This window comes from Diuraphis noxia, unplaced genomic scaffold, assembly GCF_037042655.1.
Source record: "Diuraphis noxia isolate RWA-SAM2 unplaced genomic scaffold, SU_Dnox_SAM2 contig0009, whole genome shotgun sequence".
Taxonomy (NCBI): domain Eukaryota; kingdom Metazoa; phylum Arthropoda; class Insecta; order Hemiptera; family Aphididae; genus Diuraphis; species Diuraphis noxia.
In genome coordinates this window covers 2,871,919-2,890,117 of record NW_028301719.1, presented here as the reverse complement: position 1 = coordinate 2,890,117, position 18,199 = coordinate 2,871,919, and the positions used below count along the sequence as shown (strand labels likewise).

The 18,199-nt window shown below is 24.7% G+C and overlaps 1 protein-coding gene and 2 long non-coding RNA genes across 3 annotated transcripts in view; 2 read left to right on the top strand and 1 right to left on the bottom strand.

The window, feature by feature from the left end:
- The window catches only part of LOC149054263 (uncharacterized), a 31,887-nt gene that overhangs the window by 5,603 nt on the left and 8,085 nt on the right, over positions 1-18,199 (top strand). The window contains exons 3-4 of the long non-coding RNA XR_016192299.1: positions 7,816-7,963; positions 9,862-10,036. This is a non-coding gene — a long non-coding RNA (uncharacterized LOC149054263). The remainder of the gene's footprint in view (positions 1-7,815; positions 7,964-9,861; positions 10,037-18,199) is intronic.
- On the bottom strand, positions 112-11,398 carry LOC149054266 (NPC intracellular cholesterol transporter 2-like). Its single transcript, XM_089230466.1, has 3 exons — positions 11,197-11,398; positions 9,890-10,006; positions 112-630 (listed from the first exon to the last, which is right to left on the bottom strand). The coding sequence occupies exons 1-3, from the start codon at positions 11,372-11,374 to the stop codon at positions 365-367; spliced, it is 561 nt and encodes a 186-aa protein (XP_089086592.1). The 5' UTR covers positions 11,375-11,398; the 3' UTR covers positions 112-364.
- Positions 13,937-15,776, top strand: LOC149054265 (uncharacterized). The gene is made up of 3 exons (XR_016192300.1): positions 13,937-14,272; positions 14,384-14,487; positions 14,554-15,776. It is a non-coding gene; the product is annotated as an uncharacterized LOC149054265 (long non-coding RNA).

The following is an 18,199-nucleotide window of genomic DNA, read 5'->3' as shown; positions in this document are numbered from 1 at the left end:
TGTGTGTGTGTGTGTGCATATTTGCGAGTGGAGAGATGTATTTTAAAATTCCCAAACAGAGACGGACGTTTAATTTTTATTTATAATTACACACCAAAAAAAAAAAAACAATTTAAAGATAAAATTAATAATATAATAATCCCAAAAGTAAATATAATATATTAATAGATAATATTATTTTTTTTACTATAATATTATAATTAATATAATTTTGTTTATAAATTGTTATACATGCTGCTATATGCAGGTTATAGGTACTGCATATTATAGACTTTTATTCTTTGAAGTTAAGGCAGTTGCGTCAATACATTATATATATAATTATTATGTACCTATAGGTAGCTGCAAGTATTTTCCATTTCCGTTAAACAATCTTAATGTCGAATTTAAAGCAGCATACGTCCTTCCGATTGGCATTAGGTCCATCATCCCAAAACTTCAACTTAACTGTGTAACTATCCTTAGGATAGTCTGTGGATATGTATAAATTGTACAACCAGTCCTGTTCAACGTTCATCATTATGGGGCAATTTGTATATAAGCATGCGTTCGGATCCATGTCCTTAAAAGGTATGTCCATACCAGCAGTTACAGCGTATAGTCTTGTCTTTGGTGTTTTCGAATCGAATCCTGAAATTAATTTCTAATATTTTTAATACAAAGAGAAGTCAAAAGTTTAATATTATAAAATATAATATAATCATAATAAGTATTGTTCTAGATTTAACACTATGGATGGTGTAAAGTTATGATTTATGGATATTATATTAACACGTATATGAGTTATTGTTGATTTCCAGAATATTATAAATATGGCTGGGTGTATAAATAACGACATTGATTTAGAAATTAATTTAATATTGAACAAAAACAAGCTATATCAAATTTTAAACTTTTATTGTGCCATTAATTTATACTAACGGTTTCATTATATTTTTACTTTAAGAGTATAACAGCTTTTACTGTTTGTTTTCTCTCTCTGGCTCAAACGAAACATAGATAAAATGTATTTACGAAGAATCAGTTTTTCTTATGTTTTTGAATAATGTTTGGGTAAAGTTACCTATAGGCTATATTAAAAAACCGACAGAGATAGAGATTTTTTATTTTGAAAGTCGAATACAAAATCAAACAATAAGAAAATATAACTGACTTTAAATATAAATAAAAGTATATTTGTTATACATTCTCCATAACGAATGCTTATATTCCGATAGACGATATTGTTATATACTCTTGTGATACAAATAATATATTATTAACATCCTATAATTGCTAAAAAATAATTAGAGTAACAAGAATTAAATATCTAGGTTTAATTTTCGATTGGAACTTACCCTGGAAAATACATGTTTCAGACATGGTTATGCCCCTATAAGGTCTGAAATTTTCAATATGCATAAACTAAACAAAATATTATCAAAAGTAGCCATATGCACTGTATATAATGCGTTATACAAATCAATTTTCCAATACGGCTTAATAGTTTGGAGAGGATGTTCTAAAAATGCAATAAGGCCTCTATAAAAATACAACAAAACTTAGCTGTCAGAATATGCTTGAATAGGTTCCTCTGTTTCAAACCACAAAGAATTAAGTGCATTACCGGCCAGGTTGCTGTATAAGCAATTTACCACATTATATGTTTCTAAAAATATTAGTTTTACACAGAGGTGACTACACAAAGAGAAATATTGGAAAATATTTTCTGGACTATATACCTAGGTCCATTTAGTTTTAATGAAATGACATTACATCTTAAAAAAAATTTTTTTTTAATATAAACAAAAATCCTGGAATCAAATAAATAAAAACGTAATTGTACATTTATTGATAATCGAGCTTTAATTTTAAGCTATATTTGTATTTTATTTTGTTGTAATTTCAAATACAAAATATTGTTACTTGTATTTGTATAATAATGATTTATAAATTATTACAATAATATGTAATTTTTATAATTACTCAATTATCCCCACCACAAGAATTTGCTTAAGGAGATAATTTAATTTAAATATGTATATGTTAGTATTAATAATTTATTTTAATTGTAATGTACCTATTTGATTAAAAACAAAAATAATAATAAAACCGACAATGTCATACCCTCAAAAATATTATTATTCTCTATAATTTTTGTCATATAGGTAATTTGACTTTAAGACTACTCAAAAATCATAAAAAACTGTCTAGGCGAAAGGTTTTTTATCTATGTTGTGCGTAAGTCTGAGAGAGAAAACAAATATTTTGCTGATATTCTCTAAGATTTACATTGTAGTATAATACACGTGTTAGTAGTTTTTAATATTCGATAAATCACACCACATTTCAATTAACAGAAACTCATATTTACAGAAGCTGAATGTGAAGCTAAATTATAATATTATAATAATATTATAGTATTTAGGTAACTGTTTGAATATTATTTCGGGATTGGATTGAATAATTTTTATGATGGAAAATTGTTAATAGTCTACTAGGTGATAATAATAGATAATTTAGATTCCTAACAAGTTTTACATACATTAACCAGACAACAAACCCATTGCCATCATCCGAATTCCTCGTAGCATTTTTATTCGCATCCGGGGATACTGCAGACGAGGAATGTCGGCGGATGTACGTATATCATTATACAACTGTGTAGTGCTATTATAACTATAAGTATGTTTCCTATTCAAATGATTATTCAATGAAAACTGTGTCAGTATATTTTTTCAGCTTTTTATCATCGTATGAACACTGTTTATTATATACGACAATAATAAGTCATATTATATTTTAATTATGGATATTATAATTTTTTGAGAAACTTTTTCCAAATAATAGTTTTATAATTAGGTAAAATCATTTCTATTGCAGCTTTGTAAATATTCTCTTATAATTCAAATCCTAATCAAAATGTATGTCAACAATAAATTTACTTGTTATTGATGCTATTATATTGGTTATTGGTATTAAGGATTTTGTGCGTCTCGAATTTTTAAATTGTATTTGTTAAATTTAATTTATGAAATAGGAGTTCATTGATTGTATTTAACGTTTTTCCTTTACTGATTGTGTTTGAATATTGGGATATATGTGGGAAAAAATTTATATATAAAACAGATTTACTACAGTGTACAGCTTACATGTCTAAAAATAAGAACTATGAAGTAGTAAAATAATTGTTTGTGTATTGAATTTGTGTTGTAGTATACACTATATAGGTATATTATGTTTCTATTTTATTGAAACAGTATTAGTGAATTCTAATGCTGTTGTAATTTAATTTATTGTGACCTACTAGCAGTTACGCGTGAACAAATTTATAAATATCAGGTTTTCTGTTACACCCTGTACATCGTATTATAGATTTTAATGCATGATGATTGAGTTTAATAAATGACCAATAAGCCTATATAATTACAATTTACCTATACTGTGAGCAATACAAATATATATACAGTAGAGCCTCGATAGTCCGGACGAATTCAGACCGAGCATCGTCCGGATTATCGATTTTTCCGGATTACCGGAGGTTTTTCAAAATTACCTATACTCAAATAATTACTAAGATTTTATTTTAGATTCTGAACGAAGTGATGAATGTATTGATTTTACAATGATGTGTTTTTTTTTTTTTTTTTTTTTTTTTTTTGTTTTTTTTTTTTTGTGTCTGTGTACAGCATAACTAGTCGAAATAATGCTTCGATTTCAAACTTTGGGGGTGGTTTCCGATGTAAAATTGAAGATCCTTGGTGCATTATAGAGGTCAAAAGTAAACATTTTCCAACAGTTTTCAAAAAAATCGAGAAAAACAAAAAAAAAATGACAGAAAAACGGGAATTTTTACGCAAAATCAGTTTTCGACCAAATCGATTTTTTTATATGGTTGTAATTCAAAAAATAATCACTTTAAATACTTGAAATTTTCACCAAATGTTTATGTTAGTGTTCTCTATATACAGTTTAATTTTCAAAAATTTTTGACTTTTTTTGAGTTATTTATAGACCACTGAAATTTACACTTTTTTTGAGAATTTTTTTTTGAAGTGTCGGTAAAAAAATGTTGGACGACCAAAAAAACTTGAAAATTTAATACAAGGTTCCTTATGAGTTTTTCTTATTGTAGCTAAAAAGAATTAAAAATCGTAAGTCACAATTTTTTTTAATAAGCTTTTATAGTTCAAAATTTTACGAAATCTGTCGAAAACGCGAAAATTTGCAAGTAATTTTGAAGTTGAAAAATCATAAAATTTTTTGCGTTTATAACTAAGGATTAAAAATACAACACTAAGTTCTCCATAAGTTTTCCTTCAAGTAGCTATAGAGAAAACTCGAAGTATCATTATAGAAAAAATTTTAAGTGCGTTTGAATTTTAAATTTTTACGAAATAGCGTAACGATAACGATTTATCCTGAAACGATTTTAAATATTTGTTATTATTCAAAAAGTATAAGTCCTAGATACTTGAAAATTTTACCAGTTATTAGGATTGGTATTTTCTTTACATGATTAAATTTTCAAAATATTTTGACTTTTTTTGAGATATTTATAGATGACTGAAATTTTCAATTTGTCTGAAAATTTTTTTTTGAAGTGTCGATAAAATTTTTTTGGCCCTATCAAAATCCTTGAAAATTGAATACAAAGTTCCTCATAAGTTATTCTTATAGTAATCAAAAAATTATAAAAATACATAGGCACAATTTTTTTTATTAGCATTTGAAGTTCAAATATTGACTTAATACGTAAAAATTACGGCAATGTTCAAATTATCTTAGATAGAAATTCATAAAAATTTTTCTTTTTTGATCTAAGATTTGAAAATTTAATACAAGGCTCCTATCATATTTTTACAATAGCAGTTGAATAATAAAAGAAATGCGTAGTCACAAATTTTTTTTATAAGCATTTAAAATTCAAATTTTGACTAAATACGTAAAAATTACGGCAATGTTCAAATTATCTTAGATAGAAATTCATAAAAGTTTTTCTTTTTAAATCTAAGATTTGTGAATTTAATACAAGGCTCCTATCATATTTTTACAATAGCAGTTGAAAAATAAAAGAAATATATTGTCACAAATTTTTTTTATAAGATTTTACAGTTCAAATTTTGACTAAATACATCAAAATTACGGCAATGTTCAAATTATCTTAGATAGAAATTCATAAAAGTTTTTCTTTTTAATTCTAAGATTTGAGAATTTAATACAAGGCTCATAATATATTTTTACAATTGCAGTTGAAAAATAAAAGAAATATATAGCAACATTTTGTTTTTACATGCATTCAAATTTTAATTTTGACAACATCGTAAGAATCACGAAAATTCGTAAATTATTTTATTCTAGAAATTCATAAAAAATTTTCCTTTTATACCTAAGATTTGAAAATTTAATACAAGGCTCCTAAAATATTTTTACAATATCAGTTGAAAAATACAAGAAATGTATAGTCACATTTTTTTTTTACAAGCATTTAAATTTTAATTTTGACAACATACGTAAAAATCACGTAAATTCGCAACTTATTATAAGTTAGAAATTCATAAAAAATTTTCTTTTTAAATCTAATATTTGAAAATTTAATACAAGATTTCTTACAAATTTGTCAATCCTTATCACAAAAAAAATGTCCACCGGAAATTCAAATTAAATTTTTATTAGCATTTGAATTTCAAATATTGACAAAAATTCGTCAAAACCATGAATATTTGCAAATTATTTTGTAGTTCAAAATTCATAATATTGTTTGTATTTATATCTAAGGTTATAAAATTTAACACCAAGTTTTCCACAAGTTTTGCTTCAAATAGCTATAGAGAAAATTTGAAGCATCATTATAGGAAAAATGTTTTGAGCGTTCAAGTTTTAAATTTTTATGAAATCGCGTAATGATAACGATTTATCTTCAAACCAGGTATTCGCATATATAAGGTATTATGAATTATGATAACTACATGATAACTACATTAATTGATTAACCATGCCTTATGCAAAATGCGTCTTAATTGAAAAATAAAATATTTGTTTCAAAATAGAATATATGACAATATTTAAATATAATATATCCTAGACTGACAAATCATCTCCGTTCAGAATCGTTTTTCGTATACAATGATGCCTATCATTGCATTCAAATTTAATCCCATCCATTACAGTAACCTACTGTACAGCAGAGCGACATCCACGACTTACCCGCTTATTTAATTTCACTATTATTATGTACCCACATAGGTACATGTATTAGTCTTTACTAGGAACAGTAGGTAATAAAAATGACGAAATTGTATTTGTCGATAACAATATTTTATAGATTAATTGCGTTGCGGGAATTCTCGTAAAATTAATTTAAGAACAAAATAGAATTTAGCCGTCCTAACCGCGTTCACCGGATTATCGGGGGTCCGGACTATCGAGGCTCTACTGTACATATATATTATTAAAATAAAAGCAGTACCCACCTTAATAAGTATTAAGTAAGGAATAAAAACAATGCAAATTATTAACTAATAATAACTCTGTCACTTTAATCTATCAAGAGAGTTTCAATAAGTGTGCATGTGTAATTTTTATAAATCTATAATAAACTACAAATTCCGCACAAAATCATTTTATGTATGTAATGATTTATCGATGAATTCCATTTTACGTATTAAATGATCGAAACCTATCATACATTAAACTGACTTTATTAACGCTAAATATTATTTTATAAGTCCCTAGTAACAGTAGTACCTTAGTCAAAAGACTCAAGAATAAACTTAAAAAACAATAAGTACTTTGATTTTTTTAATGTTCAAGATGTTACTTATTAAGTTATATTTGTTTAAGTATGAATTAAAAGCCATTTAGAATTAATTAAAATGGTAATAATACTGCCTCTATCAGCTCTATCATCTAATCTATGAGTACATAATATTATATATTTAATAACAATAATAACTAATTAATTCATGATTTAAGCATCGATTTAGACATAACCATTATTCGAGATGATCCACTCTTTAACGGAAGTTGAAATTAATGAATATTAAATTAAATTATATTAAGTACTTATATACCTACCTATTTATTGTAAGTTATTATAAATAAGGTAAACAACATTTGATAAGAATCTAAAAACTAATCTGGACGAACAAATAAATACTTTGCGTTAATTTTTAGATATTTATAATTACATCAAAAAAATACTGCACTTTTGATAATAACTACCTAATAAGTAATAAGTATAATTGCAAGTTTGCAACACAATAAATTAATATTCCTTATCAATTATTTTATTATATTATTTTCAATATGCACCAATATTAATATTTATTTTTGTAAAATTACTGTCAGGCTTAGAAACAAATAAATATTTAATGCAATGCAAAAGATTTGATTTATTTGGCCTAAATCGTTATTTATAATGACTAATTAGTAATAACAGAGTAGCTGAAATACACTTATGATTTAAAAGAGCAATTTTTAATGTTTAAACATTACAGTTCAACAATGTAACTTTAGACTGAACTCCTTGTTTGTTCAATTAAATATTACATTAAGGTATTAAAAGTTAAAACATGAGATAACTAAAGCCCTAGTATAGTTAAGAGTGAAAGCTTTTAGCTTTAACGCAACCAAATTATAGCCTACTTAGTGAATATATTAATTGTATTTTGTAAATAATAATAGTACTATTTAATTTTTGCAATACCTATTAAGTATAAATTTAACTCAATGAGTATGATAGGTAGTTAAGCACCTACTTTAGGAATATAATATTAATTAAATAACTAATTTATTATTATAATTTTTACTATCTTTCTTATTTTTATTTTATAGATTCTGGATGCTCCATTTCAATCAATCCGACCATCGAAGAATGCATTTACTTTATAATGTGTGATCATTGTATTATTTCATATTGTATTCTTTTGAGCAGTAAAAATGCTTCAATTTTGAAGTTGGTTTCAGTAGAAAATCAGATCTAGTAAGTCAGTTCCTACTTTAGAGTGTCAAAAGTAAAACATTTCAAGTACTATTAAAAATAGAAGTGAAAATGGGAATATGGGAAATATGGGATATCAGAATTTTTACGCCAAAATGGATTTTGAAAATCAATTTCGTTTTTTTTTTGTTTTAACTCAAAATTAAATAGTTATAAGAAATTGATATTTTCCAGAATATTTGAATCTCTTTGTTCTATTTTTAAGTATTTTAAATTTTAAACATTATTTTTTTTTGAAAATAGGTACATGAACACTATATTTTTATAAAAGTTTTTGAATTAAAAATGTTACGGAACTTATAAAATCGAAAAAATAAATAATTATTTTCTAGCTAAAAACACATACATTTTTTTATACGATATTAAGATACAAGATTTCAAAATTTAATATAATTTTACCTATATACATTTTTCTCACAAAAAAGTTGAAAAGAGTTCAGTGTTATTTCAAAACTATATTTTTTACCTATTGATTGTTGCATACACTAAAACTTTAATTCGTTGTGTATATCATTATTTTCTAAACACAGAGAAATTAACTCTCATTTAGAATGTTACTACTCATTTCAAGCTAATTATACATAACATTAATAATAATAATAATAATAATAATAAGTATATGATGATATATAAGTACAATACTCATTAACAATTAATTTTTAAGTAGTCTTGAGCATTGTGTGATTAATAAAATAAATACATAATATAAAATTATCCGGTGATTTGATCTGAATCCGCAATAAAATAAGCAATGGAACGGGTGAGGGTGGAATGATAATCATCAATATTTAAAAAGACTAAGTGATAAACGAAAAATAATGCCAAGTATATTCAGACCGTTGTTAAATAATAAAAAATTTTGATTTTGATTTTTTTTATTGTAATTATTATAACTTTTAGATATTACTTAAATTGTTTCTGATCATATTTATATAGTTAGGGATTAAGATTGTTTTATTATAATATGACATGATTACGTCTTCTACCTATGTCATGATAGATTAATTGTGTTAAATTATGAATATTGTGGTAGTTCGTATGTACCACCAAATGTGTATGATGAATGCTAACATAGATATATAGTGTCACTGTATGTACTATTGTAGGTATGAATAAAAGAATTAGGTACCTATATTATAAATTTGAATACATTTTCGTAAATAAAGATTATTATTAATTTTCTTATGGTGGGATACTAAAAGTTGAAACATGTAAAGTGATTACCATATATTTATGTAGATAATAATTAATTAACTATATATATGTGTGTGTGTCTGGATATATATATATGCTATATTACTCCAACCTGAAAAGGCTCTTTAGGTATTTACGATGAAAAGCAAATACTAAAAATTCGTATATAATATTTCTTAACTTACAATTTGCCCAACTAAAGATTGATTTTTCTTTATGAATACTTCTGTAATTTTTAATTTTTGCTTTATATATTTTAATTTTTAATTTGATTTCGGGCTTCAAATTAATTTTATTGAAAAAATAAAATAATGTATAATTTATTATTGTATTTACTATTCCAATACATAATTATATTATGCGTTATTCTCTTATATTTGTAAGAGAATTTACTTAATATGTGTCCAATATTTTATGTGAATTGTGTGTAGGATGCACCTGCAGTGAATTTACTGTTAATTTTGGTAATCTAAATTAGGTATACGAGTATGGTCATTACTCATTACAATATAACATGCATTTCCTGGTATCTTATACCTATAACTATATAAGGTGTAACAGGACTATTTAACCAATTTCCATTACAAATATTACGATATTTGTCAAATAGTACTGTTACACTCTGTATTATACCAATTTTTTTGATTTATTATCATATGCTATACTGTTCTTTTAACTGTTACTAGACTGTTTGAAGAATATTTATATACATACCAGCTACATATTTAAATTTAATAGACGCAGTAATGTTTTGTGGTATTTCACATGGTTGGTGGTTCAAAGCTTCGGGGCATGGTTCAATAAACAGATCATATACTTCACATCTAGCATCTGAAAAAAGAAAATATAAACAGTGAAACAGTAAGTAGAATAAAAAAAGATGAGCAAATGGGCACCGCTCTGAAACTTTGATGTATAGTAGGTATCATTGAGTCACTGTAATGGATATGTTATAAATATGAATTTAATGATATAAAATCATTGTAAATATAAAAAACGATTCTGAGTGATAAGCGAGACAAGTATATAATTGTATGATATTATTGCTATTAAAGTTATTTATTATATTTTAGTAATTGGTAGAGTAAATTTAAAAAAATATTCTCCATTAGCACATTGCATTTGAAAATTTCACTATGTGTTAAATATAGTAATATATAAAATTGAAGTATTTTTGCTATTACTTTTTGTGTACTCTGATACAAATAACAATTTAAAAAAATATACAAGATTGAATAATCATTACATTTATTGTTACGCGCAGAATCTAAAAACAAAGTAAAATTTGATCGATATAATATAATGTATAACTTTATAAGATATAAGCCTATAACTAGGGCCCGGATTTATATGCAATAAAAATCTATAAAATATGCAGATTCATATCATAAATATGCAAAAAATATGCAAAATGATTTTTTTTTTACAAATTAACAATATATTATGTATAAAAATTGTTTATTAATAAAAACCGTATATACCGTAATATATACCGTACACTGTACACACTACACCGACGAACAACAGCCAGTAACTAATATTACTTTAATATTATGTTAGCTTAATCGCATGTCTCAGAAATCAGATTATGATATATATATATATATATTTATCTATAAGATAACGTCTATAATGCGTCTATACCTACGTCTGTCACGGAATTCCCTTTTATAAAATATTTTGTTTTATTCGGTCGAATTATATTTGTCAGGAACGTCGGCGATCGGGCAAAATCAGCATGTATATCAAACTTTGAGTAAAATTTAAAATATTTTATCAAGTATTTATTAAATATGCACATTTTATGTAATTACCCTGAAATATGCAATTATTATGCATTTTGATGCAAATATGCAAAAATATGCAAAATAAAAAATTAACAATATAATCTACGTTTTACGGAACGTCAAGATATTTAATCAGAATTATTATACGTCAAATGTAGAAGAATATGCATTTGCATAAAAATCCGGGCCCTACCTATAACCATGCAACTATGCAAGTATTAATGCAATACTCACTCCGGCACATGCTAAAGTCGGTGACTTCTTCAGCGTTCACTACACTTGCAGCAAACATTAATCCTACTACAGTTAATATGAAAATCATTATTGTTGTTTCGTTATTAGTGACGGAACAATAATGTCTAGCACAAGAAAACTTTGATTTCAGTGCAAGTGGTTTGGTACAATTTATCATACTGCGATAACCTACGGTGAAATTGTCGTTTATAAATATTGTGGAGCACTTAATTTTTTATGTTAAGAAAATATTCAAGGTGGGGGTTTATTCGATGCATTTTAATTCGTATATTATATACCGATATGGTTATAGTGTATAGTTAGATTGCATACATTTTATTGGTAAGACAAAGCAAATAATACGATGATTAAACATTTTTACTGTTCACCCCATTATTATGTTTAAATTATGCATATCATAATAATTATGATATATTCAATTTCTAATTTTTGGAATTTTTAAGTGTAGTGAGCCACATGTTTAATTATAAACTGTGAATCAAATGATTTTTCTAAAAATTTTGACGTAGGTATTGTAATCGAAATTTGAACGAACATTTCCTTGAGTTGGCCGAGTTATTCTACTTCTATTTTTACTTCTAACTTTAAATACTAATAGTCTATTTTAAATTACATCCAGCATTTATTATAAATTATGATAGTACCTATAGCTATAGGTATTTTATCATGCAAAAAACGGATTTGTCATTTTAATCTAAATATCAAAACACAAATGTATAGACAATTCTCAATAGCTATTTAATAGCTGCAGATAACAGAATAATTTATTATTGAAATTGAAAAATATACCTAATATTTAATTAAAAGTAAAAACTTGAGCGATCGTGTAATGCATTATATAATAAAATCAAGCTTATTCGTGTTCACCTAATAGAGGTAGGTAGTGTAATTCTATTGAATAAACTTAAAAATTCGTTCTCTAATTAGCTGCTGGAATCCTAATTTACAAAAGATTTAAAACCATCTAAAATGTAAATAATAATTTATTAATATTATGATTTTTCGTATATTTTAAATAGCCAGTAAGTAGATTCTTACATTTAATTTGCTAAATTATGGTGTTGAAAATTATAACTTTTCATCTTATCAATAAAGATAAATATTTTAAATGATAGAATAGTAATTACCTAGGTACATAAATAAATATATTTGTTCAATGATAATGTTTTTTCTAGCATTGTTTTAAATGTGATTTTTTTAATAGCACTAATTAAGAGCACTATTAGAATAATATTATTAATCATATATAACAATTTAAAATTTATATTACATTATAAGAGAGTACCTACTCTTATCTATTTATTATTTTAACAACTACACTTTCAATATTATTTAATTATCTTCCTAATAGTATATCTAGGATCCACTCAAACCACTGTATATAAGAACATATTCAGTTGTTCATAGTTTTCATTGTGTGTATTAATTCCATATAGTTATGACTTTTAATTTATAAAAGTTATAAATTAATATTTTTGAGTAGGTATCTGTCGTATTTGGTACATAGAAAATTAATTCAAAGAAACTTCATATGTCTTAAAACAAAATGCATTTTTTTAGCTTACATTATATTTAATTGTATTTCACAGTACAAGTTATGTTTATATTAGATTATTTTATTCAAATTTCTTTAAAAACTTAATGATGTTGGTTGTTGATAATGTTTTATTGTAGGTCATTATACAGGGTGATTTTTTTATCATGAACCAGTTAATATCTCGGTAAGTATTAGGAATTTTAAAATAATTTTTTTTTTAAACTTTCTAGGTTTTACTATTTTACACTGTGTTACAATTTTCATAATTTTAACTACCTCCCTTATTAGATAAAACACTATCAACTTTAGATTTTCAAATGGTAATACCTATTTTTAATAACGAAAATCTATAAGCATACTGAAAAAAATAATTTTAACGTTTACAGAATTTTATTTGAGTAATTAGTTTGCGACTTATTAATGCTTAAATATTCGTTCAATTTGCTGCTACTGGGCAATTTTACAAACCCAACAATAAAAACCAGAAGTCAAAATGAAATTTTATCTCAATTTAACAATACCCATAACGGTCATTATCGATAATAACAAGATAGATAAACAATACCAATAAAAAAAAAAAAAAAAAAAAAAGGTGTCTTATCATCACTCCCACCCGAACGCCAAGTGTCGGTGAACGACTAGCCAGCAGAAGCGCAGCTGTATCAGCTATAAAGTATAAAAATAACATTTTAACATTTTACACTTTACCATCATGGTTAAAAAATATATCACTGGTTACTGATTCCTGGTATACGATCTTATCACGTATTAGTAGATAGACGATAATAAATGTCGGTAAACCGTTTCTGAAAACATGTGGTTAATCGTTATTCGTTAATGTTAGTTTTCCATTATCAAGTATGGAATATTAATTATAAATTAATTACTATTCTTTGACTGTTTAACCAAAGAAAACGTTTTAAGTAAATACTATGTTATGTCGTTATGTGTATTATTTAAAATATAAATTTAAAGGTTAAGCCAATTATTCCAATGCATACCATACCACGAATAATAATACGTATCTTAATTCGTGATGCATACCTGTTATATTTTTTGATCGTGTTTTAATGTTGTATTTTGGTTAACAAATTTGAATTTAATTAAAAATATACCTCTTTCCAATCAGTAATATTATAAGGTATTTGGGAATCAGATTTCGTACTTTGCCGACACCTTATTTGTATAATTTATTGGTAAGTTCAATCCAAATTTAATATATTAGAATTTTATTTTTTTTTTTATTAAATGATTTATACATATTATTGACAAATAATAACCATGGTTCAAATATTTTAATTTTATTTCAGTGGCAATTAGTAGAGTTTATATGATTAATCAAAAAATACAATGAACTATATGACTAGAAAGCTTAATTTGACCAGCAATTAATGCAAATTTACATTGCTTGCTACTGGTATCCGATGACTATAAATTAATATGGAATAAAAGAATAAAATATCCATATTTCTTTACATATTATATTTTAATCTTTAAACAATCTAAACAAATTATTATGTAAGTATGAATTTTTTTTATAAAATAAATAATTTGATATTTATCATAATTTTTGCTTATATTTTAGAAAATTAATTTTGTTTTCTTTTAAATTTCAATTGCGATTTGTAGTACTAACTTTTAATTCAAATATTTATAACAAGATTGGATGAACAAATACAATTTGTTATTGTGGTTAGTCACAGCATAGTACATCTCAACTGATAACTTAATAAGTATGGATAAACAATTTTTTTATACAATAAATCATTTCTATAAATAACTTAATGTTTTTTTTTCAGTTTCATTCAGATGAAAAAAGAAAACAGCACAGCATCAAGACCGCAACTACTTCTATATTTGTAACATTTGTTGATTGTCACATTAATTGTTAATTTTATGTTTAAATAATTAAGTTAAGTTAAGTTATTGATTTACTATTTTCTATAATTAGGGCTATGGAGTTTTTATTAACCTAAATTGGTAAATTGAAAATTTTTTTTGAATACGGTAGTGCCAGTTTTACGTAATATTAAAAGATTTTTATATCATAAAATATTAATTAAAAATTAACATAATTTCAAAAATAAGTGTAAAATTGAATAATTTTTTAAAACATCCATAGCCCTAAAAATATGTTGCAATCTAGAGTAGATAATACATATAAAGTATGTTTAATGTTCATTTAATTTTTATTAATTTATCTAGGGTAGTGGACATGTTAAGTGTTAATATTTTTTATTAGTTATGACCTTACCCAAATCCTGCAATAACTTGCACTACGGAAATTTGTTCATACTCTAGTAAAATTATTGATAACTAATGTGTTTATTTCCTTAGATAATTTAGTAATGAATTAATGTCCATTATTTGTCTATTCACACACAACTACACAAGTTATTTTTAATATGAAATGCAAATTATACACTATATAAAAAAAATATCCCTGAATATTTAATATTTATAAATGGAAAGTCGGGTAGGCACTATGAACAACAGGCCCTGGGCCTATAGCCTCGCATCAGATTGACTCACTTCCTCAATGCACAAAACATGTAATCAAAATGACTTACCTATTCTATTTTTTTTTTTTTTAGTATACACAGATTGATTTGTAATTATTTATTTTTAATGAAATGAAAACCTTAAATGACAGGAGCTTTGTAAACATATTATATAACTTAAAAAAAAAAAAAAAAGGAATGTGTGAATAGACCTTTAACTACTTTAGTCTTGGCTCTAAATCTTGAATCCAAGTACATAAATAATACATTTTTATCTGCATATTTATAAATTATTTTTCTAAATACATAGAAATTGTTGATTTACTTTGTTTTAAAATGAATATATGTTATCTGTTTAGTATAATCATTTACTATAGAAATTAAGATACACCATACTGTTTTTAAAAAATATTTATTTTGTAATTTACTCGTCAATCTGATATAGAAATATAAATTATATTAAATAAACACATATGTATTATGTATAATTAACAAATAATAAACTTAAATAAATTAACAAAATATACAACATAATATCTTCTTAACATAAAGCATTGGGTTTTCCAAATTTATTTAATTTTAGTTATCTAAGTTACATACCTATATGTATACCTACATATCAATATAAAACATAATTGATTTAATGATGAATATGACATGTTTCACACACATAAAAAAGATAAAGGTACCTATCTATCTCATACATTTATAGTACTATTGGTTTTTCACATTTTATCTGTTCTCCGTTGAGTTAACATCTCACAGAGTTACTTTTAAATATATTACTTTAACTTTAAACCTTTAAATTTATATTTTAAATAATACACATAACGACATAACATAGTATTTACTTAAAACGTTTTCTTTGGTTAAACAGTCAAAGAATAGTAATTAATTTATAATTAATATTCCATACTTGATAATGGAAAACTAACATTAACGAATAACGATTAACCACATGTTTTCAGAAACGGTTTACCGACATTTATTATCGTCTATCTACTAATACGTGATAAGATCGTATACCAGGAATCAGTAACCAGTGATATATTTTGTAACCATGATGGTAAAGAGTAAAATGTTAAAATGTTATTTTTATACTTTATAGCTGATACAGCTGCGCTTCTGCTGGCTAGTCGTTCACCGACACTTGGCGTTCGGGTGGGAGTGATGATAAGACACCTTTTTTTTTTTTTTTTTTTTTTTATTGGTATTGTTTATCTATCTTGTTATTATCGATAATGACCGTTATGGGTATTGTTAAATTGAGATAAAATTTCATTTTGACTTCTGGTTTTTACTGTTGGGTTTGTAAAATTGCCCAGTAGCAGCAAATTGAACGAATATTTAAGCATTAATAAGTCGCAAACTAATTACTCAAATAAAATTCTGTAAACGTTAAAATTATTTTTTTCAGTATGTTTATAGATTTTCGTTATTAAAAATAGGTATTACCATTTGAAAATCTAAAGTTGATAGTGTTTTATCTAATAAGGGAGGTAGTTAAAATTATGAAAATTGTAACACAGTGTAAAATAGTAAAACCTAGAAAGTTTAAAAAAAAAATTATTTTAAAATTCCTAATACTTACCGAGATATTAACTGGTTCATGATAAAAAAATCACCCTGTACAGTAGTATTTCTTACAAACAAAGTTTTTTTATGTAAAAAATCATAGAATATTGTTGCCAGTTTGCCACCCAACATCGTATCAGAAAGTTGGGAAGTAGTTAAAAGAAGAGCCAATCATTAGTCTCTAACGAAACTTTGATAGGCCTTTGTAAAATTGTAAGGTACTTGGAGATACAGAAGATTGAGCGTGATGAGTACCTATTATAATTTTGTGTAAACTATTATTTCATATTTAAGGTAGTGCTAGAGCAGTAACGTTACATGGGTACAGATTCAAAATTGAAAATGGAACGCTATAACCAATATAATAGATATCTAATATATCTAGGTTTCGTTTCTTTTCGATAACGTTTAGGGTTGCATTTGTAAGGTCGAGATCCTTTGAATTTCAACTATTATCGATAAACGTTTGTTTGGTCAAACAACTTGGACATTTAACACAAAGGCCCATATACTAATATAAAAATAAACGAGGATAACCACAATTCTTGTATGAACGTTTAAAGTTTTCTAAAATGTTAATAAGATTTGTCAAAATTACGAAAATATTCAAATTATGTTGTATGTACACTAATATTATACTTAGCTGAAATTGTATAAAAGGTTCATTTTTTTTGCTTAGACTTGAAAATGTAATTAAAATAATAAAGAAATAACAAAGAATATCGATGTTAGTTATTTTTTTGTAATTTAAAAACGATTATCCAAATTTATTATTGATATTTTTTTTAGTTTTTTTTTTTTTTTATTGTACATGTACTCTTGGCAACATAGGCTATTGGGCTTAAAGTGAAATAATTATAATTACATATTATTTGTGTAGTTACTATTTCACTAAATATTATTGATATTAATGTTATTTATGTTATTGTGTGTATAAAATATAATAACATAGGTATATGGTATATACTTAAAAAGCTTCCCACAAATAAATATTTTTAAATTATAAAATACATGAAGTGCTATTAATGAATAGTTTCTTCGCCAAGCCAACCATGATGACCTATAATATATTATACATCCATTGTACTTATTGTAATTATTTTTTTATACAGATTGTACAAATAAAAACAAATATGAAAAAAAAATTATAAAATAAAATTTCATTGACATTTAAAAAATACAACAACAACAAATTCAAAAAGTTTCAAAATATTTTGAGTATTGGATTTTTTACGGAATATGGTCATATTTGATGAGAATTAAAAGTAGGTACCCATCTATATAAGATAATTCTTTTTTGAGTTGATAAAAAAAAAACTTAATCGATTAAATTCTAAAAAATTCAATTATAATTTTAAACGTAGTTTTC

Coding starts and splice junctions, on each gene's coding strand:
- LOC149054266 (XM_089230466.1), bottom strand. CDS start 11,374: ATGATAAATTGTACCAAACCACTTGCACTGAAATCAAAGTTTTCTTGT. Junction 10,007..11,196: donor CGACTTTAGCATGTGCCGGA/GTGAGTATTGCA, acceptor TTCTTTTTTCAG/ATGCTAGATGTGAAGTATAT. Junction 631..9,889: donor TAAATTTAAATATGTAGCTG/GTATGTATATAA, acceptor AATTAATTTCAG/GATTCGATTCGAAAACACCA.